Source organism: Herpailurus yagouaroundi, unplaced genomic scaffold (genome assembly GCF_014898765.1).
Source record: "Herpailurus yagouaroundi ecotype Mexico unplaced genomic scaffold, PumYag 77, whole genome shotgun sequence".
Lineage (NCBI taxonomy): Eukaryota > Metazoa > Chordata > Mammalia > Carnivora > Felidae > Herpailurus > Herpailurus yagouaroundi.
In genome coordinates this window covers 58483011-58510852 of record NW_024412388.1, presented here as the reverse complement: position 1 = coordinate 58510852, position 27842 = coordinate 58483011, and the positions used below count along the sequence as shown (strand labels likewise).

General features: G+C 34.9%; 1 protein-coding gene across 7 annotated transcripts in view; it reads right to left on the bottom strand.

The window, feature by feature from the left end:
- The window catches only part of LRRC7 (leucine rich repeat containing 7), a 567116-nt gene that overhangs the window by 13893 nt on the left and 525381 nt on the right, over positions 1-27842 (bottom strand). For 6 of the 7 annotated variants that reach the window (XM_040470602.1, XM_040470604.1, XM_040470607.1 and 3 more), the window contains 2 exons: positions 18291-18383; positions 3712-3786 (listed from right to left, as the gene is read on the bottom strand). In XM_040470602.1, the coding sequence (XP_040326536.1) occupies positions 3712-3786; positions 18291-18383 (168 nt within the window). The remainder of the gene's footprint in view (positions 1-3711; positions 3787-18290; positions 18384-27842) is intronic. The other variant, XM_040470605.1, reaches the window with a different exon arrangement.

The window sequence follows — 27842 nt, the reverse complement described above, 5'->3', positions numbered from 1 at the left end:
AATAATTTTTTTGTGATGAATGTGCTTTTATTGTTCTCTCTCACTCCTGTAGGATTTGACTTTATGTAGGAAGATGAGGTTGGGAGGGTTCAAGTCTCCCAGCATGGCGGTAGCTTCATTTGAATATGCTCATTAATTATAGTGTATTTATTCTGGGAAAATGAACAGTGAAATGTCGGAAACATCATGCAAATATATTTTAATTAAGATCATCCTCTAATGCACACTTCATGTAATTCCTATGACATGTTCCTGATCCCATAGCAGAGTAAGAAGAGAATAGTGGGTAAAATAAGTTCTAGACAAAGAAAAGGACAGCTCTTATATAATAAATTTGGGGTTTGGTGGAGATTTAGGAAAGGTATATCTTTTTTGCTACTTAATATCTCTTTTGTTATTTGCTATTGGGTTAGATCAAACCCAATAACTCCCATCACTTAGGGAGCTCATTTGTTGATTTTTGTTTATTTCTTTGTTCCTTTTACCTTGATTTTCTAGGCTGTTACATTGGTAACAAGGCTTGTAAATAAATTTGCTCCAGTAAGGAGCAAAGATCCTCCTATTTTTTTCTGAAAGTATAACCCACGTCTGCTTTTTAACTAGTATGAGTAAAACTGTGAATATAGTAATTCATTTGATTAAGGTCTATGTGCATTTTTCTTTTGCTGAAAATGAATTTTGATTTTATTGTACTTGATACAAATGAGTTCCAAAGCAAAAAATAAAATGTTACATCTTTCATAGTCATTTGTGGAGAGAAGAGCTAACCCAGGTGCAGCTCTTCTGCAGATTTTTGGCTTTTAACAGATTGGGTTTATGATTCCTTCCTACTTCTTGCATTAGGAAATGATTCCTTAGTGCACTTTGCTGTTGCTGTATACCTCTTAAGGACTAGAAATACTAAACTCCCAAGTTCCTACATATAAGCCTTCTAGAATTGCACAGCTAGAAAAGAGTATTCTAACCCTGAGACTAGACACTAACTGATTTCTCATTTCCCTTATTCAGTATATCTGTATTCATCTATACTGATTATCCATCTATCTACCATCATCTATCACCTACCTATAGATATATGGATATGTAACATTTTAGCATGTAACATAAACATATATTATGCATTATATCTGGATTCTCCTGAATCCAGAGAGAAAAATCTTTCTTTTGCTACCTCTGTCATGAATGAAGACAACTCTTCGCCTTTTCTCAAGTTATGGAAGACTTCTCTAAGCAGCCTGGCATCCCAAAGATCAGAGATCTGAGATTAAGTGCCTACATTTTTTTCAGGCTCAGATATTCAAAATAATTGTTTGAAATTCAGTAGAGAGGGGCGCCTGGGTGGCGCAGTCGGTTAAGCGTCGACTTCAGCCAGGTCACGATCTCGCGGTCCGTGAGTTCGAGCCCCGCGTCAGGCTCTGGGCTGATGGCTCGGAGCCTGGAGCCTGTTTCCGATTCTGTGTGTCCCTCTCTCTCTGCCCCTCCCCCATTCATGCTCTGTCTCTCTCTGTCCCAAAAATAAATAAACGTTAAAAAAAAATGAAATTCAGTAGAGAAAAACAAAACAAAACAAAACTAGCCCTTTCCTTTGCTAAACAGTAGCACTTACCAAGTGTTAGGAAATTACATTGTTAATTTATTCTTGACTGCTTTCCATCGAAATTTATAAAATCATTGAAGAGTTGAACATTTAAGCTGAGAGGACCTTAGATATAACATAAACCACACTTCATTCTACACATAGTTGTGAGTCCCATAGATATGATATAAAATGCTTAAGATCAAAGGGTTAGTTAGGAAATCCAAAAATATAGAACTTACAGAACAAAATGGCAAAAATAAATTTAGATTATTTTATGTGTGTATTTTGTTTCAATATTTTAACTCTAGAGATCAACTGCTGGCTTGGTCTTCTGCCTTCATGGACTGGACTCAAACCTGTTGGATGCTGTTTCTACTGTGACAATGCTACAGGTCGGAGCAACCCATAGTCTTTTCAGAGAACTATGATTTTTGAGAACTTGAGTTTTCATGATCCTGCTAGTTAGTTTAAAATATTTCTGAGCAGGGACCTGGTTGGCTCACTCAGTTAAACACCCAACTTCGGCTCAGGTCATGATATCAAGGTTTGTGAGTTCGAGCTCTTCATCAGGCTCTGTGCTTTCAGCGCGGAGCCTGCTTTGGATCCCATATCCCTCTCTCTCTGCTCCTCCCTCACTCAAGCTCTCTCTCAAAAATAAGTAAACATTAAAAAAAATATTTCTGGGGCGCCTGGGTGGCGCAGTCGGTTAAGCGTCCGACTTCAGCCAGGTCACGATCTCGCGGTCCGTGGTTCGAGCCCCGCGTCAGGCTCTGGGCTGATGGCTTGGAGCCTGGAGCCTGTTTCCGATTCTGTGTCTCCCTCTCTGTGTCTCCCTCTCTCTCTGCCCCTCCCCCGTTCATGCTCTGTCTCTCTCTGTCCCAAAAATAAATAAACGTTGAAAAAAAAAATTAAAAAAAAATATTTCTGGGGTACCTAGGTGGCGCAATTGGTTAAGCATCTGACTTTTGATCTCTGCTCAGGTCAAGATCTCACAGTCCCACGTCGGGTTCTGCACTGATCGTGTGGAGCCTGCTTGGGATTCTGTCTTTCCTTCTCTCTGCCCCTCCCCTGCTTGTGCTTTCTCTCTCTCTCAAAATAAATAAACTTAAAAAATGAAAAAATAAAAAATATTTCTGGGAATAAAATATTAAAATATATGTATATATAGTTATATAGGGTTTCTACTTTCCTATAACTTTTTGAAAGTGTTTGGTAAATAGATAGAAGATCTCCTCAGAGCCGAGTTGTATTGGGCCCTTGCATTGTTGTAAATGTTTGCAGAGCCAACCTAGAAGGGTCCTTTCTGACATGTCTTTTCTTCCCAGTGTCCTGATAGATTATGTTGAACCATTTCATTATTGCTCCAAATGCTTAAATATCTGTGATTAAAGATACTTCTGCCTAGTGATATAGCGAGAAATTTCTGGGGTCATAAGTGAAAATACTGAAGCTTAAATAAACTGATGATACTTAAGTCCCTTTCTTTGCAATGTAGGAAATAATTAAGCAGAAGTGAATTCAGAGATAGGAACAAAGAAAGCAAAATGGTTATACCAAGCATTTACTTAGCTGTTTACTGGAGTGACCCTTTTCTGTTCCACAGAGCTTTAAGTTAGAGAAAAAGTCCTTTCTCTCAGACAGTACATTTTAATAAGTCATCTTATATATAGGTGCTTGTTCAAGCATCTGAGAAGGGGGAGGAGGGAGATATAACCATGTGTTTCACAGTTTTCAAACAGTAATAAGCTTACTGTTGAGAATTAAATATGGACGAGTCCCTTCTTCCTCATCCAAAGTCACATAGATACCCTATTTTGGTACCTCATGACTCATATTTGATAGCTATGCATAGATTATTGTATGTCTCAATTCTTCTTCCATTACCAAATAACAGTATTCATATAAACAAAAATATGCAGACCATCTACCATATGCCAAATCGTGGAACGTAAAGAATTATATGAGATTGAATTTGTTTCTGACTGCCTCTCAACACCCCCCCAATAAAGGCAAATAAAAAATGTGAGAAGGACTTATTGCCAATCATTTAATTCAAATCATTCAACTTAATAACATGGATACATATTTGTTTTATGTTGTCATTTGAAAACAATGCTTTTTATCTCTCTTACCTGAAGGATCTTATCACCAGGCTGCAGCAGATTGGATGCTGGTCCATCAGGCTGAACCCTAGTAACAAAGATACCCTATAAGTCAGAAGTAACAGAGGTTAGGATTATTATCAAGAACTAGCCCTAGTTAAAAAAATTTTTTTCATTCACATAGAAACAATGAAAACAGACTAGAAAAAGTTTACATATGTAAGCTTCAAAGGTTATTACAGCATTTTAAGCAAGGTACCACTCTTCAAGTCAAGTTTGAGAAGCAACATCTTATTTGGATAACAAAGGTTTATCTTGTTTTTAAAATACACTTATAATTTATAAATTAATCTCATAGCATAGTCTTAATCGCTTTCTTAAATAGTTTGAAATATGGTACTAAGCCATTCTCCATATAATTCTGAAATTGTCCTAAGGTATTCTTCATTGAAAATGTATTCTATTCGATAGGTTGTAATCTGTGTACACTTTAAAAACCTTATCAGAATTACATGTAAATATTAGTTTATTTTAATCAGTATTACTTTGTACGTTTTTTACTTTGTGGGAATTTTAATATAAAATGCGTATGAACAAATTAAGCATAAAAAAATTCCAAGCATAAAGTTTCTACCCACATAGTTACAAAACCCCTAAATTGATTAATTTAGTTTATAAAAAATCAAAACAATTTTCTTGATCATGTATATAAAGCAAGCATAAAGTTTCTACCCACATAGTTACAAAACCCCTAAATTGATTAATTTAGTTTATAAAAAATCAAAACAATTTTCTTGATCATGTATATAAAGCAAGCATTATTGAATGTCTACCATATGCTAGGTTTCGATTGCTAGTGTTATAGTGATACACAGAATATAATTTTTGGCTTCAATGAGCTCACAATATAGTAAAAGTCAAGAAAACAAGAATTATAAAAAAATTAAAAATATAAATAATTTATATAAAAATATGTATCAACATATAAAAATTATATCTTAATACAGTTATTATTTTTTGTTCCTAAGAAGTATTAATAGAATAGAAGATAATATTTTAATGTCATTGCCTGTTATTCAGTAAATCATCTTATTTGTTGATTTGTAAACTTGATGACTCTCCCTTCAGCCCATTATCTTTATATGCGTATGTGATGGTTTAACAAAAAGACCCGAATTGAAATACGTCTTTGTGTGTTTTTATTTAGCATTTCAGATCTTTATGAATTATTCATTTAAAGCATCTGAATGGTTTTTATCTTTCTGATTTTAAGCAGTTTTCCTTCCCATTTAAAGATGGAACTACAGGGGCGCCTGGGTGGCTCAGTTGGTTGGGCAGCTGACTTTGGCTCAGGTCACGATCTCACAGTTTGTGAGTTCAAGCCCTGCGTCGGGCTCTGTGCTGGCAGCTTGGAGCCTGGAGCCTACCTCGGATTCTGTGTCTCCCTCTCTCTCTCTACCCCTCCCCTGCTAACACTCTGTGTCTCTCTGTCTCTCAATAATAAACAAATATTAAAGAAAAAAAATTAAAGATGGAACGACAGACAGTCATCAAGATCTTTAGAAAACTGCATAACTTTTAACCAGTAATTCAACTTCTAGAACTTATCTTGAAGTAACTGGACAAGTGGCAACATTCATTTACTAATACATTAATCATAGAATTATCTGTAATAATAAAAATACCAACCACACATAAAAGTCTAATAACAGGGAATTGATTAAATTACAGTAAACTCATACAATAGTATGATATGTGGTCATTAAAAATGAAGTCCTAAATGGCAGGCATAGAGTTCACTAGTGCTTAGTGAAACAAGCGGGCAATAAAACATTATACTGTGTGATGCTATTCTTATGCTATGATACTGTCTTTGCTGAAACATGTTTATATACATATTTATGTGGGAAATATCTGGAAGGATATATTCCTAAACATTAACAGTGGTTGTTACTGGGTAATGACACTTCATATATGTATATAATGTATATTTTTTTCTTTTTTGCTTCTCTGTGTTTTCTAATTTTTCTATAATGATTATGTTCTACATGTAACATTAAGAAAATAATAATAAAACTTTAAAAAATAGGTTAATAATGTCACTGTTCAGAGTGACAGAGTGCTCAGCTTCAGTTGTACAGATGGTCAATTCAAAAGGAATAAGAAAACTGGTTGAAAAGGACAGTAAAATAAGGCATGATGGTTAATCCACCCGACCAGTGAATGGCACTGGTCATGAAAATAAATATAATTTTTACAGCCTGTACACATTGGGCATATAGCACTCATGCCATCAGTCCAGGACACTGTATGTGCAATTGGTCCCTCTGGTAGTCCCCCTCTTTGTCATCGGGGTCTCTGTGCAACAGGCAGATTGTCACTGTTACCCAAAATAAGCCACTACATCTCTGGGTGCCAGAGGTGAAGTTGTTTTGAATATTCCTTTATCCCAGCAGTCAAAGTCTGGGCTCCTAGTTAATTTTGATTGCCTTTCTTCAGCTTATTCTATGGGAGCCATTTTTAATAATGTTTGCATGAATCCAGACCATAAGAGCTAAATTATGGGTATTGTATCTGCAATGTTGGGAGGAATAGTAATGCTCCACAACCTGACTGCTGAAAGAATACAAGTGTAATGTACGTGACAGGTTTAATTTCATCCATCACAAAGCTCTGTGGGATTCAATCGCTGTTCTGAAGACTTGCTTTGAAGCTTACTCTTATGGTGGCCTGAGTCTTCCAAAGCATTTATTGCTGCTTTCTAAAGCTTTAATATTTCTTTTTTAAAATCATTTTATTTTTTCCCTTTTTCATAAATTAAAAAGAATTGTCTACATTTATTTATTTTTGGGAGACAGAGAGAGATAGAGCATAAGTGGGGGAGGGAAAGAGAGAGAGGGAGACCCAGAATCTGAAGCAGGCTCCAGGCTCTGAGCTGTCAGCACAGAGCCCGAGGCGGGGCTGGAACTCACAGACTGTGAGATCATGACCTGAGCCAAAGTCAGATGCTTAACCGACGGAGCCACCCAGGTGCCCCTCCCTTTTAAAACATTTAAATCAACATTAGTTTCTTAGTTGATGAAATTTATTGATTGACTAAATTCTACCCCTGAAACCATTACTACACTGTATGTTAACTGTTAGTGCCCACTGGTATAGTATTTTTTTTTTCCTTTACATATACATACATGTCTGGTCAGGCTGCATACTGCCACATTAGTTGAAACAGATAGCAATGAGTGTTATCTTTGATAATGCTCTGTGGCATTCATTATTTGTGTAAGTGGAATGTTTCCAAAAAGATTGCCTGCAAAGGCCAGTGCCCTGATTTTTCACTCTATTTATGTACATAAATACAGCCATAGGAAAAAAAAAATAACTCTGAACCCATTTTGTGGCCTCTGCTATGATGAATATTGATGACTTTGATGCAGTTTTGGGAAATCCATTATAGTAATGTGTCATTCATCTTTTCAACAAATTCATTTTATCTGAGACTTCAAAGAATACTTTGGCACTGATGACAGAATTTGGTAAGGAAGCAAACTATTTGTATTCTAAATGTTAGAGTTTGGTAAAAAACCATTATGTACTTATCAAATTTCCATATCATGGCATTATCTATTTTATAACTCTGCTGCAAGATTTAAAGTATGTCCAGTTTCTTTTCTTTTTTTCTTTTTTTTTTTTAGTTTATTTATTCATTTTGATAGAGGCAGAGAGTGCAAGCAGAGGGGGGAATGTAGAGAGAGGAGAGAGAGAGAGAATACCATGTAGGCTCTGTACTGTTAGCGCAGAGCGCCACATGGGTTCGGACTCAATGAAACTTAGTTGAAATCAAGAGTTGGACTCTTAACTGACTGAGCCACCTGGGTGCCCCAAGTATGTTTAGCTTCTTGTAATATTTGGTTGAGTGACAAATGTGGGACAAACTATCATGTAATACATTCAAAACAAGCGAAACAACCTATACACCTAAGGTTATAGCAAGACCATTTTGCCCAAGGAAGGAAAATGCCTCAGTAACTCTTTTTCAACAAGGTTGTATATATTAGTATTTTTGCTGCTGCTGTCAAGTTAACACAAACTTAGTGGCTTAAAATACCACAATTTTATTATCTTACAGCTCTGTAGGTTAGAAGTCCAAAACAGGTCTTAATGGGGCTAAGACAAAGGTTTTGGCACAACTGCATTATTTTCTGGAATATCTAGGGGAAAAGTTGTTTCCTTGCCTTTTCCAGCTTCTAGTAAATGAACACATTTCTTGGCACATTGTCCCATTTTCCATCCTCAAAATCAGCAATTGTTCATCTCTCTGACCATTTATCTATGTTCATATGTCCCTCTGACCACAGCCAAGGAAGATTCTCTCATCTTCTCTCTAATTATTAAGATTCTCTCTAATCACCTACATGATTAGACTGGGCCCACCTGGATCCAGGATAATCTCCTTACCTCAAGGTCCAGAATTTAAACTCAGCTGCAAAGTCCCTTTGCCATGTAATGTAACATATTTACAGGTTCTAGGAATTAGGATGTGGCTATCTTTAGGGGGGCATTTTTTTTTCCTGCCTTCCCCATAGTGTAAGAAGTGAGTAAGAGCATAGCTCTAGAGTTAGCTTATGTTTACCATTCATTAATTGGTGACTTTGGGCAAGTTAATTAACTTTTGTGTACTTATCTTTTCCTCATCAGTAAAATGGGCATGGTAATGGCACGTACCTCATAGTTATTAGATTGAGTAAATACATGCAAACATACTTAGAATAGTGCATGGCACTCAGTGTAGCATCAATAAATGTTATTATAATTATTGAAAGTCTGAAATCTGAGCTACAATCCAAGGTCTTTATAGCCAGTAAAACCCATACTGAGAGTTTCTGAGTCTCCAATTGTACTAGATTGATTGTCTGAAAATTCTTCTTTACCCTCAATTGGGAGTATATTAAAAGGCCAACATTTGTTATCTTTCTCTTGAATGCCCATCGGATAAAAGGATTTGCATCTCCTGTTTAGAGAAGAGGACAAGAAGAGAGCTGGGAAGTCTCTGCTATCTCATCTGTGGTTTCCTAGTGGTGGCTCTCAGTGATAATGGCTCCAATTATTGTTCACTCTCAGTAGTGGACATGGGTGCCAACTAGAGGGCTTTCTGATGGTTCTTAGTAACTTTCAGGTGTTGCTTCCTTTCATAGGTCCAAGTCAGGAGTGTTAGCTCTTTGTAGTAATAGCTGTTAGAGTCTAGTTACTGGCTTATGGCATTTCTGAGTGTGTTGTTCTAATGTGTAACATCTCCTGACCAGCATAATGACTTTCCCCTCTAGACAGCATCTCACAACAGAGCCACAAAATATGTGCTGCAGCCCTTTCTGAAGAATATATGTTTGCTTTCCTCAGACACCAATATCTGGGTGTGCTTGAGTCAGACACAGCCTCCCTGGACTCATGCATCACAGAGGACCCCCACAGGTTTGAACCAGAGCTAATCTAGAGAGGGCTGGCCAGATGCTACTAATAGGTGAACCTGTTGCCATTTCATTTTTCTTCCCCATTTTTTTTTAAATCACTCTTTGTGCAAGTCATAAATCGTTTTTTTTTCTAAAAGTACCCAGAATGGGTTTTTAAAAAAGTTTTACTTTTCACAAGTAATTTTGAAAAGTCGCGAGTATGGGAAGTTCTTCATGGAGTTAAAATCAGACCTTGTCTTACTGGTTACCTAGTCTATACACCTCTGGACATAAACCTTAATGGACTCAGAAAGTTAGTCTACAAGGTGAACATTGAACGTTCTAACTTTAGAGGAGAAAGGAACTTTATATGGCTTTTTAATGATGAAGGTGAATGACTGTGACAGTCTCAGCGATTGTAAATGTAGACCCCAAAATAGAACTTGTCTTAAGGGAACTGTAAGTTCAATTTATGAAATATGTTTTTCTTTAAAATTCTGAAAAATCTTGGCTCCAGCTGACAGTAAGAAATTGGTTTCTAGGAAGGCCATATCTCAAATAAAAATTGCATACTATTACCATTACAATTCAGAACACCTTGGTTAAATATTATAGAATATAGTATTTTATGCTCTCATATACTTAAGATAGTTCAAAAAGTATTTTTGGAGGAAAAAGTGACTCAGAGAAAACACAGCTATAGATTCAATAGCTTTTAAAGTTTTTTTTTTTTTTTGCAAAAAAAAAGGGCAAATTATTTTTTTTTCATGGGTTGGATCAAGTTAATATGAAGCTGGGATGTGGCTCATAGAAACAGCATTACACATATAAAATAGACTAAATTTAACCCCTGTGATTAGTGGAAGACATGCCACATCAAGGATAAAGGTATTATTATCAATAGTTTTCCTCAGTATGAATCAGGAGTGTGATCATAAAATATTTTAAGACTAACTGCTGAGTATCAAATCTTTGGCTTTGAACAATTTGCTACCTTAGCAACTGAGGAATCTATATGTACCAAGACAAGAAATGTATACCATGGTCATAGAAACTGAAGGAGAGTGGGAAGGGTGAGAGGAAGAAAAAGAGGCATTAGCAGCTGAATATGATGCTTCAGTGTACGAATGAACTTAAGTCAACAAAACAATGAAATATAAAATCCATAAAAGATAAACAGAAATCATTGTTTAGAAGCCTAGAAAACTTGAGCCTCAAAAAAAACAGAGATATAAATATGCTACAACTGACCAAAGTCCACTAAAAATTTCGCAAAAATATTCTGCACAGATGTTTAAAGGAACACCACACTCCTTTTCACAAGTTTTTAAAATAAACATTAAAAAGGAAATCACTCGCCTTCATTTGTAAAAAAAATTACTAATAATTCATTGGAGCAACACAGAGACTGGTAAAACCCATAGAAATTAACTACATGATTACAAACATCCTGGTGGCACTATAATGGAGAGGAAGAACTACATATTGTTTGCTCTTTAGACTTGTATCCTTCTTTGAGGTCATTTTAAGGGTTTGTTTAGTAGCCAAAATTTTTTTAAAAATCTGTATTATATATACTAAATATACATAAATACCACTATAGATGGTATATAAATATATATTCTAAATATATATGTTTAGTAGCCAAATAACATATATATATATACATAATATACGTAGCTATTTATATTATAGCCATATATATATATATATTTTTCAAGATACTGCTTTTCTGATTTGCTAAAAGCATCCAAAATAACTTATTTATTCCTCTTTATTTGAGATTCCTTAAGAAATGACAAATTAACTACTAGAATCTTTTTATGGTTTGATGCTGATCATCATGAAGTATTCTTTTCTGAATATATGGGTTAAAATTATATTTGGCTTTAATTACCTTATAATTATAATTTTACTCTTTAAAGAAATTTTTTTTTAGTTTTTATTTTTGAGAGAGACAGTGTGTGAGCAGGGGAGGGACAGAGAGAGAGGGAGACACAGAATCCGAAGCAGGTTCCAAGGCTCTGAGCTGTCAGCACAGAGCCTGACGTGGGGCTCGAACTCACGAGCTGTGAGATCATGACCTGAGCCAAACTTGGTCGCCCAACTGACTGAGCCACCCAGGCACCCCTAATTTTCCATTTATTAATTGTTCCAGTATTCCAATTATTAACTAACAGTGAAACATCTCTGGGCTGTCTGTCCATGGTGACCGAAAGTACCTTTGCTTCCTGCTCATTTCTTGGTGAAATTCCTGAGCTTAAAAAAGGTTTCTCTCATTTGATTTTCATATTTTCTCTTAAAGACAAATCATGACACTCCTTCACACAGTCTTTTCAGATTTTTGCCTCTTTGGAAAAAATATAAACATGTTTTCATTTGTTTTATTTTATGAATTCTTTAAAGTCTATATTTAATAAACCACCTCAACTGCTACTGAATATTTGGGTTGCTGAGCTTCCTACAGTTTACTGATTCTGTCAGGACCTCTCGTGGCTTCTATTTCCAGCTTCCTATATGGCATAAAATAGTAGAAACTATTAAAAATAGGAGTAGGTTGGGGCGCCTGGGTGGCGCAGTCGGTTAAGCGTCCGACTTCAGCCAGGTCACGATCTCGCGGTCCGTGAGTTCGAGCCCCGCGTCAGGCTCTGGGCTGATGGCTCAGAGCCTGGAGCCTGTTTCTGATTCTGTGTCTCCCTCTCTCTCTGCCCCTCCCCCGTTCATGCTCTGTCTCTCTCTGTCCCAAAAATAAATAAACGTTGAAAAAAAAATTTAAAAAAAAAAAAAAATAGGAGTAGGTTACTGTAGGTGCTGTGGATTCTTCTTTGAAGCAATTCCTAAAATAGTATCGGTAATCAGCTTTCTGATTATCATCACTGCAGACTTCCTCAAAGCCCCTTCGATGGTATAATTTTTGACACTATCCATTTCAAAATAATGAAGTGAAAAGTGAAGAATTCAGTGAAAACTTTTTCTGTCATTTATGCTAAAATAACATTTTTTAAGTGAAAAATTATTTTGTAAGCTATATTCAGTCAAACTATGATTCTGTTAGACTTAATTTGGCTTTATATAATGGCTAACACATCGTTGTATAGTTAGACCTTGCTAGAAGTGTTGTTCAGAGATGGCAGTGAACTCAGGAGGTCAAAAAGTCCAGTGGTAAATGTCTGGAAGGCATACAGTTGTAAATTCCTGACACACTGACTGATGAAGTGGCCAAGGCTGTGCATTGGCAGTATAGCGTGGAGTGACAAGGAAGGTTTTTGTTTTTGTTTTTGTTTTTCTTGTCTCTCTATATTGCTATACTATTTTAAATTATATATGTTAATGTTTTCATTTGTTATCTGTGTAACCTTTTAGAAATTGTACATTAAAGAAAAAGGGCTTTGCAGTTGCACACATTTGAAACCAAGAATGTATTATGTTTTGTTTTATTTTATTTTATTTTATTTTATTTTATTTTATTTTATTTTTTGGGGGGAGAGCACATGCAAGGGACGGGCAGAGAGAGGAGGACAGAGGTTCCAAAGCAGGCTCTGCACTGACAGGCTGATATCAGCATCCTGATGTGGGGCTTGAACTCACAAACCGCAAGATCATGACCTGAGCCGAAGTCGGACGCTTAACCAACTGAGCCACTCAGGTGCCCCTTTATATGCAGTGTAATATTTATGTAGTAAATATAAATCACATGCTATGTGGAGTTCTAGACAAATGTGTTTGCTATTCTTAATTTTTATATCTGTGAAGAACACATGACAAGGAATAGACATATGGCATGTACTTTTTTCATAGGCCAAGAACGTATCTTTTGAATCTTTTTGTTTACCAATTACCCAATGCCATGAATCTAAGCAAACCTGGAAAATTATTCTTGTGCATTTTCTAACTTGCCACTGCCCAGTGTGCCTCTGAGTATTATTATTCCTGAGTAAAGGTATCAAGTAAATGCTTTGATTCTGCTCATAGAATACATCTTCTCTTAATATTTATCATATAAAAACTTTCATTTGATGTAGTACTCATCTCCACACAAAGAAAAAATCCCTTGTTTTTCTAGGTGTTGAAGGAAGAGTGTAAAGTTGAGTCCTGTTGCAGGCTGTTTTGGCATCTGGAGTCAATCTTTTAGAAGTGACGTAGGATAGAATACAATAACTTATTCTGAAATTCCAGAACATTTATTTAGGGTTTCTTGGCAATTATATTTCACATTTGCCATGTTTACAATATTTTTCTTGGGCTTGGGACTTCACCTGTACTGTAGACAAATTAAGGCATTTTTAAATTTTTCATTTTTTCATTTCTGTGTCTACATACAGACTGCCCAAATCCGTGGAAATATGGGTGGACTCTATGGCATCAATTGAATGTGGGTATTATGATAAAATGGTGGAGAATAAGTGATTCTTTGGTCCCAGTGCCCCAGTATGTGTATTTCCTGATATCAAGTATTTTGAGGATATCCATAATATAGCTTTCATTTTGATACTATGACTAGATGATTGTGGGACTGTTCAGTACTATACTTTTAGAATATATAGAAAAAGTGACTAAGAGTTTTCTTTAATATATTTAAACTTTAGGAGCTTAATCCTTCCTCCTTAAATAAGGCAAGGAGGGATAGCAGTCTCTGAATGATGAACTATGTGAACGCATCATTTAAAATTCACTTATCTACAGAGTCTTGGGCTGACTTACGAAGTCACTACAACAATACAGTATCAGTCATCCATTAATCCGGTCTCTTCTTTCTAACAACATCCAGTGGAAACTGTATTGGTCAATTATTTGAATTTTGCAATCATGAGTTATTATCCCATGTACATTTAAAAATAGGCAGAGATTATTGTGGTTTCTTCCACTGGCAGAATCACCACTCTAATGATACCTTAGTGCAGAAGTTATATAATTGCTTAGCAATCCACTGTGTACAGTCTGCTTCTAATTATCTAGGTTCAATGGAGAATACATGCTGACTTCCAAGGACTTGTTGAAGCAAATATCTAGACTTGACTAATTAAAGGATTTTGTAATACTTTCAATATTAGAATATCATATTAGTCTCAACTCTACAGGGTATAAATTTGTCATGTGGCTCTTCCGCTAAGTGGCATTTGCAGAGTGTGGCATGCATCATAGTGCTTATTAAGAGAAAAGGATTTGGAGTCAGATCAATTTGTGTTCAAATCTTGTCTGCCACATATTACCCAAATGACCTTGGACAAGTTAATTAACACCTCTGGGCCTCAGCAAAATGACAGATAATAATACTCAACTAACACAAGTTGTTAGGAAGATCAGATAAGTGCATGTACATAAAGAGTCTAACAGAGTGACCAGCACATTGTAGATACTCAATTAAAGGCTATTATTCTTATTCCTTTTATTATTATCATCAGATTTGTTAGATCAAAATCTTTCATCTCTCTGCAGCATATGGCTATCCTGACAGCAATGTTTCTCTATGATAAGAGACCAGATCATGGCTTCCATCCACTTACTGGGAGGACAGAGGCAAGCATTATATAGGGCCATTTTCATCTGGTTTTCTCTTTCCAAGTATGTAAAAGCAGTTTTCACCTGGCAGTGAGCCCAAAATAATGAACTCCATGATAAGTGAATTGGTCTGTTCAGTTATTAAACCTTGTTCTGACAATGACACAAGCTGTAGGACTAACGGTACTCCATCCATTTAGCCCCAGGAGACTATATTTGATTAGGACTACCTTGCGCTCTTTGAGAGGAGTTAAGTTTATAAGACCAGGTGCTGTCTGAAGCTCTCAAAGTCCAGTACAAAATAGTCCCCATATCTGGATTAATCCTGAATTCCCCCTAAAGCCTCAGTTAGCTTTTGGAATGTCTTAAGTATTTTCTGCATAAACTCATGCAACCCCAGAATTTAAATTGGAACTTCTACCAGACTGAACAACACAGTTCACTCTTGCCCTATTCTCATACTTCCAGCGTTTTGGGATGATTACTTCACACTTCATGCTTTCCTTATCTGGCTATATATAGGCAATCCGTTTGGATCCTGTCTCACAATGGACCTTGATATTTGGCTGAAACAATGGTTCCCACTAATCATAATGAAGAGAATGGAACAAATCTACTGGCTACTTTATACAGAAAGTTCTCAATGCCTTGAAGACATCCAGGCATCTTGGATATTTAGAATTTTGAGTGTCATTACAAAACAGTCATACATTCATTCAACAGTAAGTAAAATAATACAGTGTGCTTTGGAGAATATTTCTTTTTTTAATATTTCTTTTATTTTATTATTATTATTATTATTTATTATTATTTTTAACATTTATTCATCTTTGAGAGACAGAGAAAGACAGAGCATGAGTGAGGCACAGAGAGAGAGGGAGACACAGAATCTGAAGCAGGCTCCAGGCTCTGAGATGTCAGCACAGAGCCCGATGCGGGGCTTGAATTCACTGATTGCAAGATCATGACCGGAGCCGAAGTCAGATGCTCAACTGACTGAGCCACCCAAGCGCCCCTGGAGAATATTTCTAATCCATGAGTTGTTTATTGAAAGTGAATACATATCATATTAAAGTTTAAGCTTTTCCTTAACTTTGACTAGGACTCGTTACAAAGCATCCACCCTGACTAAGGTAGTATCTGTTGAATTTAAGCATCTGTTTAATTTGGTTCTCCTCACCCTCAGCTGTAAATTAGCCACCTGATGAAAAAACAGTCTGTTTTTCAGCAGTGAAGAGAGGAGTATTTTTAAAGTTCATTTTCATTTTCTTACTGTTTGGCATTTTTAGTTTAGTTTAGTTTAACTTTAGTTTAGTTTAGTATAGTTTAGTTTAATTTAGGCATTGGGTTCTACTCTAAATTTATGCAACCACTATAAGAATGGGACATGGGGCTAAAGAGATGCAACTGAATTTCCAAGAGATTAATCCCTTTCCTTGTGAGTGAATTAAATTCTTGTAATAATTGTCAGAGCCAATATCTTAGATCCTCTGGACACTTCTAATTAAATATCCACCATATGTTTGATGTGACATCAAAAGTGGTCAATAAATTAAGAGCAGTCTTGACAGTCTTCTGCAGATTTGGAAGTTTTAATTACTCCCACCAATTTTGCAATAATAGAGATTCACTTTTCAGATTGTGAAGTGCTTTAGAGAGGAATCAGGTGAATAAAAGTGCTTTTTAGGGGAAATCTTTCAGTGGACACAGTATCAATTCAAGCTTTATATCCGTTGTATTTAACCACAAGAGCACATTATAATGTCAAAGAAATAGTTCAGTCTCACTAGAGACATCAAAATGTCATAAATGTGAAATTAAATTAATAGTTATAAAGCGTTCATATTTGTCACAGTGGAAGAATTACAGGAATAATTTTAAAGTCTTACATTTACTGTCTCTTTCACTTGAAAATCACAGCAGAAAATCAACAGCATTCAGACCTCTTGACTACTTAGCAATCTGTTCATCCTTAATTTAAAAACATTTATTACCCTGTACCTTCCAAAAATATAATAAAAAATGTACATGCTCTTGAGAAAGGAGTGAAAAACATGTCTTTTGGATTTTAACTGTCTTAAGAATGATAAGATTATTAACTTCTCATCGGAAGAATTTAGGGAGAAGATGTGAAACCAGAGGCAAAGAGAAGGGTTAAGATGAATAAAACATAATGATTTGAGTCTTTTAAAAATACCACCATATGTTTCTGATAACTGTGAACTTTCATAATTTATTTGTCTTAAGATATATTGATAATTTATCGAAATTAAATAAACACTTGGTCCTGCTAAACCATGAGTATTTTAATTCTATATCAATGGTTATCCTCAACATCATTTCAAAATAGAAAGGCAGTAGTTAATGATGCACAGACATTTCTAACTGGCATTCCCCTAATTACATAGGGCTGCCTCATATACATTACTTATATATGAATAGCTGCTCCAACCAGTTGACCAAAGGAACGCTTATCTATAGCCACTGGGGAATTCTTTATAGTCCCTTCCATCTTAATATGTTGGGTGTGAATAATTCTACCTTATAGTCTACCTCTTCCTCTCTTCTTCTCCAGAAAGGAAACAAAGAAGGGCACAAACAATATTTGAAAACAAGAAGATGGAAGAAGTAGAGGAAATTAAGAGATAAAATCCTGTTTGAGGCTATAGAAATCTCCAGAGCAGGGGCATCCATGTTTTTTCAGAAGCAGGTTTTATGATCAGAAATTGATGTATAGTTTTTTTGTTTTTTGTTTTTTTAAATAATAGTGATAAGTGGAAAGAATCAGTCCCAGGTTGTGACTCAGAGGTAAACCGAGACCTTGTGGAAGTTTCATTCATATCTAATTTCTGTCCGTTTTCATCATCCCAAAGTTTTAAGCCACTTAAATGCAATTAAATTTGATGAGGTCAAAAGCAAATAGTTTCAATTATCATCAATTATAATATAATTATAATTACTGATTGATTCAAAGTTGAGAGCATTAAACTCTGATGCCAGCAGGGTAGCTCAGGGTAACTTTTCCAAAATAAAAAAAAATCAGGTGGTCCAGGTCCACAGAATTTGGACAGCATGTTCGGTGTTCAGCATTGAGGTAGCGGTGAACTTTTACTCATGGTGTGACAAACAGGGCTAAGCATAAGAGGAGGCCCTGATTTTTCTGCCATGGCTAACTTTAATTTTCCCACAGAATATTTATTTTCAGTGGTCTTTCAGTCCATACTTCTATTAGTGAAATACATTATGACCATGATAACTTAAAGAGATTTCAGTCAGCTGGCCCTGGCCATGAAGCATTATTTAATCATTCTGTTACTATGAGAAAACATTTTCCCAAATAAGTGATCTACAAGTAAACTTTTGGAAACAACTTGTTATAAATTGCCTGTATAGTTTTCTTTGAAAATATATACAAATGTAAGCAAAACAAAACACAAAAAACCAAAAAACCTTTTCTTTCAAAGAGAATGCTTAATTTTCTCCCTATTCTTAGGATTTGTCAAGCACTGCAGTGAATTCCGTTTCCCTTGTGCTGAAGAAGTGTGTAATTGGATTAATAATTAGCTAGTTTATTAAAGCCCAGTAGGTTTTTTCTGACATTTTTTTCCTTTGGTAGAAGACAGTGTTTTCCTAATTAAAACTGTCAATAAGAAATACACTTCTTACCTTGTCAGAAGGTTTAAATGGATTTCCTTGTCCGCTAATTCCACCACTGATACTAAATCCAAGGCCAGGATTCTTTTCTATTCTCACACAAAACTATGTAAAAAAGATATAAAAAAAAGTGATCAACTATATATCAAGGCTAAATATCTTCAAATAACTGCATCACAATAGAGAGATTCACATTTCACTTAAGTTGTCAGGATTAGCCTATATTAACTTAGTACAGAAAAGACAAACTATTTAGTGCTCCTATAGGCATAAGTTATCATTGAAACTAGCTTGAAATTACCTGGTAAAGCAGATATTAGTAAGAAATTACTCATTACTATGTGTAGGAATACATTTTGACAAACAGTTTTTAAAAATTAAGATTTATAACAATAACAAGATTGTGCATTATTTCAGTTACCTACTTTAAATCCACATATATTCTGATCAATTTAGAAGAGACTGTATGAATAAGTGAAAGAAAATTTGCAAGTGTACATTTGGGGAAAATATGGTTATTTAATTAAGTTGCCACTGCTTTCCAGGAGAGTAGTTCAATTCATCTCCTTGGTAGATGGTTCTATTGTTTAGAAATATAGGGCTTTTATTTTGAAAAAGAGTAGAACTTTTGACCATAGTCTGAGTGTATGTGGAACAGAAGAAGAATGAAATAGTAATAAATATTTTGGGTTTGGCACCAGCTCCTGGAGGGACAGTTAGAGCCCTTGGAAGACAGAGGACACTGGAAAAGAAAGAGGTCAAGGATATGGAGAAACGGTGATAGGCAATAGTCAATGAGTGTTTAGGAAAGTGAAGGATAATCTTCTAGTATTCTGTGCTTTATTATCTTCCTAAGCCCAAATGAAAGTCTGTTAAACACAAGAGCCTTGTGCTTTGAGACCTATGGGGAAAAGATGGCACCAGGAATAGGTCCACATCATGCTAAGGCTGTAGTAAAGATGTTAGCTATTGTAAGAGTGAATGAAAATGTAGATCAAGAATCCAGCAGAAGAAAAATCATTGCCATGAATGACCTAGAGGAATTATAGCAAACCTAGGAATTCTTGATGATTCTGAGCTAGGATATGTATGAGGACCATGGTGAAAAAGCTAATTTTTCATGAAAAGTGGGATGGAGTGACCCTAGGTGATTGAAAGACTTGGGACCCCAGAGGTAGCATACACTTTGGTTACATAAAGAAAGAAAGAAAAAAAAAAAACCACACTTTTATTATAACTTCTAAGCACAGAACAAGTGCTGGAACTAGGTGAACCAAGTGTTACTAGAGATTGGGAGGCAAAAGATTAATAATGAATTAAGAAGAAAACCTAAAGAAATACATTAGCATATATTTTGTATTTATGTAAATATATACTGGGAAAGTTCCTAAAGATGATTGGAAATGTTTGCTTTCTTAAGTAGCTAACTATTTTCCCTAGCAATCCTGCTTAGTTAGCCCGTTGATTTGCTTATGTACAAATGCACATGCCCAAATGCTCTCTATATTTTTATTTTCAAGGTATCTTTAATCTCTACCTCTTAGATAGATCAAGGCAAACTTGAGTACTGTGCCTGGCTTAATTAGCATATATTATGAGTTGCCGGGAACTGGATTAATTAGGTTTGGCTGTTTAATGAGACTACCCTTAATTTACTATCATATTTCATAATAATAAATATAATGTTAAACTATTACAGAGTTCACTTACAACACAAGGGCAAAGAACTATCCACTAATGTGATTTTTATGGTAGAGTCTTTAATGAATAGTTTCTAAATTATGGGTAACTGCAATTACCATAAGTACTTTCCCATATTTTTATTTTAAAGATATGTTTAATTATAACTTTTCTTCTAATTGAGCTAGATTTGTTAAAACTAGTTATCATAGGGTATTAGCAACTACAGTTTATAATAGCTTTGTATTTATATGGCTCACCATCTGTGGATATGAACATATAATAGCTTGATGTAGCTTGAAGGAATATTTTTGCTTTATTCAATATACCGGTTTCCCTTGTAGTCCTTTTTTGTTATTAGTGGTTAATTAGACAATAGGAAGAAAGAAACTAGTATAATTTAAACATTTTATCTTTGTGTTTTCCCATATATCTGTGCATTTCCAATTAAATTATTTGAGATTTGGGTTACATCTTTCTCATGCGAACATTTTATATTGTACAATGAACTATGTGGAAGGTATATACACTTTTGGCTTTCCCCAGGCCACTATAAAACCTGAAAGGAAACATATGCAACACATTTTATTTACAAAGTAAATTGCTGAGAGTACTTCCCAGTCGTTCTCTTTCAATGTACCAACTGTATCTATTTTATATTATTGTCAATCTGGAAGGCACTAAAAATCTAAGGGAAACAAATTTCATATGTGCCAACTATATGAATAACTGCCTCAATAAATTTTTTAATAATAGAAATAATAAAGATGACACTGTGGTTTTATAAATGTGACAAACAGCCATAAATTTTGATCTGAAGCTAGACTGCCCTTGGGCATGCTGTGGTATGGCTAATAGGTTGTGTTGTGACTGTTGTGTCCCATAAAGCATGTCAGAGAGAGTATCATCTCAAATATAAGGAGTTCCACCTGCCTGGTAACAGGGTCATAAAATGTAAGACGAGACGATACCTCACAGCCAAGAAGCAGTCTGAAACGAAAGAGGATTATCAAAGCAGAAACGTGGTTTTCTAGCAAAAGGTCAGAACTAAGAGGCTAATAAATAGCTTATTTAATGAAAATAGCATTTCAATTTTCTATTAATATATTGATATCAATGAATGAAATTTCTGGCTGAAAATATAAACATCAGCCTGGAAGTCAAGGGTGTATTTGCTTCTTTTAGAGGCTGCTTCCATCACTTGATGCGTCTGGGTCTCTGTCAATCTTGCTCTAATTAAAATACCGGGTCTTAATTTAGAGATGTCTATGATAAAATGAATTGTTAATGTGGCAGTGAGGCCCTGTGAGGTCATAGTCTATGATCTGTAGAAGGTAGTAATCTGATTTGGCCTTGCAATGCTCTACAACCTAGTGCCAAGAACAAAGGAAATGGTAGCACTTGTGTATACACATGACATAAAAACAACACATATGTGTGTGTGTGTGTGTGTGTGTGTGTGTGTGTGTGTGTGTGTTGGGAGGTGTCATTCAGGTTTAGGGCATTGCATTACAGAAGGATATTTGGTGATGTTGTAATGAACCGGTTTACTATGTTCTAATTACCATTCTCTTTCCTAGCAGTATGTATAAAAGCTTTCAATGGATACCTATTGCTTTTGCTGCTCAAGATCCATTCATCCTAATTCTGGTAGCTATAACCTTAATTTCTCTTTGAATAATCACCCACTTTCCTATTCTCAGCCTATATGCTTTGGACGGATCATGTTATGTAGGCCTAAAACAAAGCACCATATCCCCTAGAAATATGATGTGTGACAAAAGATACTTTCAAATATGCATTGTCAAAAGTATATAATGGTTCCTTCTTAAAACATGTGATCAGCTATTAGTAAGTATGCTAGTTATTCAAAGGAATGCTTCAATTAATAAATTACCTGCTTGGTAAAACCATTATAGCTTTGAAAATAAAAATTGTAGAAATCATGATTCATGCCTTTATTCCACAAATAGTTATTGATTTCCTACTAAGTGCCAGGTATCTTGTCAGACAGAAGAAATATCCTTACCCTCATGGAACTTACATTCTAGTGGGGAAGACAGATAGTAAGCATGTAAACAATAAACAATTTTGGATAGTGAGATGAGCTGTGAGAAAAATAAAGCAGGGAAGGTAGTAGAGAGTGATGGAACAGGAGTGTGGAGCTATTTTAGGTAGAACAGCCAAGAAATTACATTTCAAATGCTCAAGTGACATTTCAGCAGAAGTATGAATAATGTAAAAGATGAAGCAACAAACAAAAAGAAAAATGGCAAAACTGCCAGCCTCCAACTCAGTTATTTTAAATGCCCTAAAGGCAGATGGGTATTTATAAAATCAAGAAACAACAAGATGGCACAAGGATAAAATTGGGAGTCCAGAAACAAACCCTACTATTTATGGTCAGCTGATTTTCAACAAAAGGTCCAAGGTGATTCAGTGAGAAAAGAATAGTATTTTCAAAAAATGGCACAGAGACAATGTACCATTATCCCATACAATGGGATATCCACGTACAAAATAATGACTTTTACCCTTACCTCACACCACATGCAAAAATTAACTCAAACTAAATCCAGAGACTGAAATGTCAGAGCTAAAACTATAAAACTCTAAGAGTAAATCTCCATCATCTTCAATTAGGCAATGATTTCTTAGATATGAAGCCAAATGTGATAAAATATATGATTGACTTTATAAAAATTAAAAACTTTGGTGCTCCAAAGGAGACCACCAAGAAAATGAAAAGACAACCCACAGAATGGGAGAAAATATTTGCAAATCATATATATGATTAGGGTCTTATATCCAGATTATATGGACAACCCTTACAGTTCAGGAATTGAAAGAGCCAAATAACCTAATTAAAAATGGCCAAAGAATTTTAATAGACATTTATTCAGAGAAGACATATGAATGGCTAATAAATGCATGAAAAGACACTCGACATCATTAGTCATTAAAGAAATGTATATTGAAATCATAATGACATACTATTTCATAGTGTAGCTATAATAAAAATATAGATATATCTATATTTTTATTTTATATATAATAATCATCATATATAATACATCATATATGTAATACATATATATAAATATAATAAATAATAGTGGAGAAATTAGAATACTCATTCATTGCTGGTGGGAATGTAGTTTGTGGTAGCCACTATACACAAGAGTTTAGAAACTTCTCAAAATGACAAACAATTACCATTTTGTGAAACTGAGCAATTTTATTCCTAAGTAACTGCCCCCCCAAAATGAAAACATACATCCACACACAGATTTAGAAATGAATGTTCTTAGCAATATTATTCATAACGGCCCCAAAGTGAAAATAATCTAAATGTCCATGAACTGATGGATAAATAATTTGTGGTGTATCCATGTAATGGAATATCATTTGGCAATACAAAAAGGGATGAATTAGTAATACATTCTACACTTAGCACATTATGCTAATTGAAATTAGTCAGTCACAAAACTCCCACATATTGTATGATCTCACTTACATTAAACACCCAGGGTAGGGAAATGTATAGAGACACAAAGTAGATGAGTGATTGTCTAGGGCTGGGAGGAAATGAAGGGGAGGCTGTATGGAAAGTGACTGTTAATGGGTACAAAGTTTCTTTTTGGAATGATGAAAATGTTTAAAAATTACATTATGGTGATGGTTGCACAATTTTATAAATATACGAAACCCACTGACTTGTACACTTGAAACAGGTGAACTTCAAGGTGTGTAAATTATATCAATAAAGCTGTAACAACAACAGGTTCAGCATGACTAGAGAAAGAATAGTGGAAGGAAAGCGAAAGAGACTGGCAGGGGCCAGGATATATATAATTCCAGAAATTTCAAAGCCAATAGGGCTTTTTAAGCAGAAGTGTGACATGATATGATTTATATAATGACATGATCTGATATTACGTGATACATAATATATTAATATACTATATATAATTATATGCTGTAATAATTATATGATAATATGTGATAATTATATAATATAATCAAATATATAAATGTTAATATTCAAGAATAGTTAAATTTTTTATTCTTCTATGTTCATACCTTTTTTTGTTGTGAATTAGAGATGTAAGTCCAACTCAAAGTGCTAATTAAATCTTTTGAAAAGACATACTAAATAAAGATTAATGAGTAAAGTCCTCTGATGTACCATTTTCTAGATCTTCCAGAAAAAAGTAGCTGACTCTGTGTGTATCTAAGAAATAGAAACTCAAATGTTTAACTCACTAAAATTTAAATAAAAATAAAAAAAGAAACTCAAGTGCTTTTTTGTCTGTAAATAAATTATAAAGGTCATTCGCTTCATTTCCTTCACTTGAGGAAAGAAACCAAGGAAATCAAACATATATTTGGTGGAACACTGACAGAGGCCTTCTGTTCCTACTGCAGTGTTTACTGAACTCTACTTTGTAGAATTTGTGGTGTTGAGTTACACATTATTTGTTTCAAACTGTGGATTATAACTTCAGAGTTGCAGTATTATTTTGGTTACTGAAGAATAAAATTCTAGAGGAAAAATATAAATAGGAATACTTTAAGTGGAATAAAATGAGGTAAGGGATGTCCCTGAAACAAACCGAGTAAATAACATATATTAAAATCATTTTAATACCTATTTTCCAACTATCTTCATCAAATTATTACCTTTTAATTTAAAAATCCATAATTTAAATAAAATTTTCCAAGTTATTATTCTTATATCAAACACTCAGAATAATGTTTTCTTCACTTGACCTCAATAGATGAAAGGCTCACCCTTATGAGCTCTTTAGGCAGCTGACCAGAGCATCTAAAGAAATGTCTGAAATATTATCTTTTCACTAACTGTTTCATGTACTCCACATATTATTAAATATTAAAATGATTTCTTCCAAGGTACACTGGGGTGGTTTTGGAATTTGTTTTGCTTCTTTTCCCTTGAATATGAGGGATGCAGATCACTTTGTATAACTCACAGAAGAAGTTAATTCTAATGTAATTCGAAGGTAGTAAATTCTCTTTCAGGGACAAACTTTAGTTTGAATGTATACTCATGGGAACTGGCAAGAGACATCTATGGAACTCCTGCCATCCTTGTATGTTAGGCCGATTAGCGGGTGTGTCCTCTTGTCTGGGGCAGACATGGACTCAGGGATTTATTTTTCCATAGTTTACTGTTTCCATGTGGGCTTGCTCTTGATCTCTGTGTTTGGCTATAGTGCAGCAGGCTGCAGCATATAATGTGTTTGACTCAAGAAACTGGATTTTAATACCAGCTTAGTTTCTAAATGGTTGTGTGACCACAGGCAAGACGTTAACTTCTCTGAATCTTACTTTTCTAGTTAATAAAACAGAAAGTGCTCTACCTCTATCAGATCATTATTAATTGGATTAAATAAGTTAATACATGAAAGGGTTTTGAGATGTTTGAAGCATCATGTTGATGTTTTTCTTTCCTATTTCTGTTTTGATATCTGTATGTTCCACATATATATAAATATACTTTGCCTTGGATTATACATTTGCAAAAAAGAAAAACCAAGTTAATGTTAGTTCCTTTTAAAAATATTCAGCAAATTATGGACAATGTATGTATCAAATTAGTGACAATAATGTAATTACCCAGCAGTAAATTGTTGAGTTATACAATATCTAAAGTATTGGCTCTTAGCCTTGGCCACACAACAGAATTCATTTGGGGAGTTTCAAAAGTTCCCATTAACCAGGTCACATCTAGACTAATGAAATTAGTTTCTTTGGGAAGGAGGCCAAGGTGTCAGTTTTAAAGCTCCTGAACAGATTCTAATTAATGTACAGCTGAGGTTGAGAACAACCAATATATAGTATTGTACGGTACAGGGGATGGTAAGGCTAGGATCTTCACTAGGATTGGGAAACAAAGGGAAGAGCTGAGACTATTCCACTGCTTAATGTAACTCTGACTCAAATCCTCTGTTATGATTGTCAATAGTCAAGATGGCTTATGCATTGAAATCTCTTTTCTAAGTAAAATTCCCTGAAAATGAACTTCAGGTAGTATGCACATGGTTTTGTGTTGTAAATAATTTGTTAAAAAGAACATCCATTATGAAATCAGATTTATAGTCTATAGAAATTAATAGACTTGAATCTGGGTAGCACTTTATGGTTTAAAATTTACTTCCATATATTTTATTTAATTTAATCCTAGAGTTGAAAACAGACTTGATTTTCAACACCTCTGAAAAATAAATATGTAAATATAAGTGCATTAAATTAGAATTGTTGGACATTTTGCCCTGTTTTGTTGTGGCAGGTGGTTTGAAAGTTGAGATGTTTCATCATTGAGGAGGAACGTCAAAGTGCTTTTCTATGGTTAAACAAGGTTAAGAATTCTGGCCAGGTAAAAAATGACATTCATTTTAATTCATTCAATGTCCTCAGTGGTGGCATTTATTACATATGCTTATTGCTATATGGAGTTTATTCTAATAAGATTAGAAATGCGTTAGTTCTTTAGGTCACATTAAGGGATGCAGAGCTATGTTTTTGTTAATAATAAAACTTTCCATTTATTCAGTACCTTTTGATTTTCAAAGCATTGGAAGTGCTCATGTGAGTTCAAGTCAACACTCCATCTGCATAAGGCAGTTCTGTAAGTCTGAATTGTAGCTGAAGCAGATTTAATTAATATTATTTGACAGAAGAGGACACTGAGGCCACAGTGGGCAAGTGTCTGAGGTCATGTGGTTAATTGAATTGGGACACAGAACTTCGGTTTTGAGTCAGACAAACCTAGGTTAAAATTCCAACTTGCCCAATTATACCTTTGACAAGTTACATATTTTCTCTGTGCCTTGGTTTCTTCATTTACAACAAAGAAGAAAAGGTTATTGTGATGATTAGATAAAACATTATGTGTAAGCAGGACCCGCTATATACTTAGTGGTGCAAAATGAAAATGTGAGTCTCCTTGTTCAATGATTATTACTAATGACACAATGGCAACAGCAGAGCATTAAACCAAGTGTGAGGTACTTCTAAGTGCAAGACTTTGTGTAACTGCACTGGTCACACACCCCTGAAGCCCTGCCTGTGTTTAAGATCCATAATATAGGGGCACCTGGGTGGCTCTGTAGGCTAAGCATCTGACTTTGGCTCAGGTCATGATCTCACGGTTTGTGAGGTCAAGCCCCACGGCAGCTGTCTGCTGTCAGTGCAGAGCCTGCTTTGAATCTTCTGTCTTCCTCTCTCTCTCTGCCCTTCCCCTGTTCATTCTCTCTCTCAAAAATAAACATTAAAAAAATGTACATAGTATATACGACATATATACTATACAGTAGTCCCTCCTTATCTGCAATTTTGCTTTTCACGGTTTCATTTATCCGTAGTGAACTGTGGTCTGGAATCAGATGATCCTCTTTCTGACTAATCCTCAGCAGGTTGATAATAGCCTAATACTATGTCACAATGTCTACATCATTCACCTCACTTCATCTCATCATGTGGGCCTTGTATCATCTCACATCATCATGAGAAGAGTGAGTACAATATAAGGTATTTTGAGAGAGACAGAGGCCACATTAACATAGCTTTTATTACAGTTAATTGTTATAATTATTCTATTTTATTATTAGTCGTTATTGTTAATCTCTTACTGTGCTTAATTTATAAATTAAACTTTATCATAGATTTGTATGTATGGGAAAAACAGCATATACAGGGCTTGATATTATCCATGGTTTCGGGCATTCACTGTAGGAATATATACCATATGAATAAGGGGGGGGCTACTGTATATAGTATATTTAGCATAGCAGACACTCAATGTATGGTAACTGTTGTCACTTCTTTTCCTATTTTCATTTAGATTTCTTTTCCTTAAAT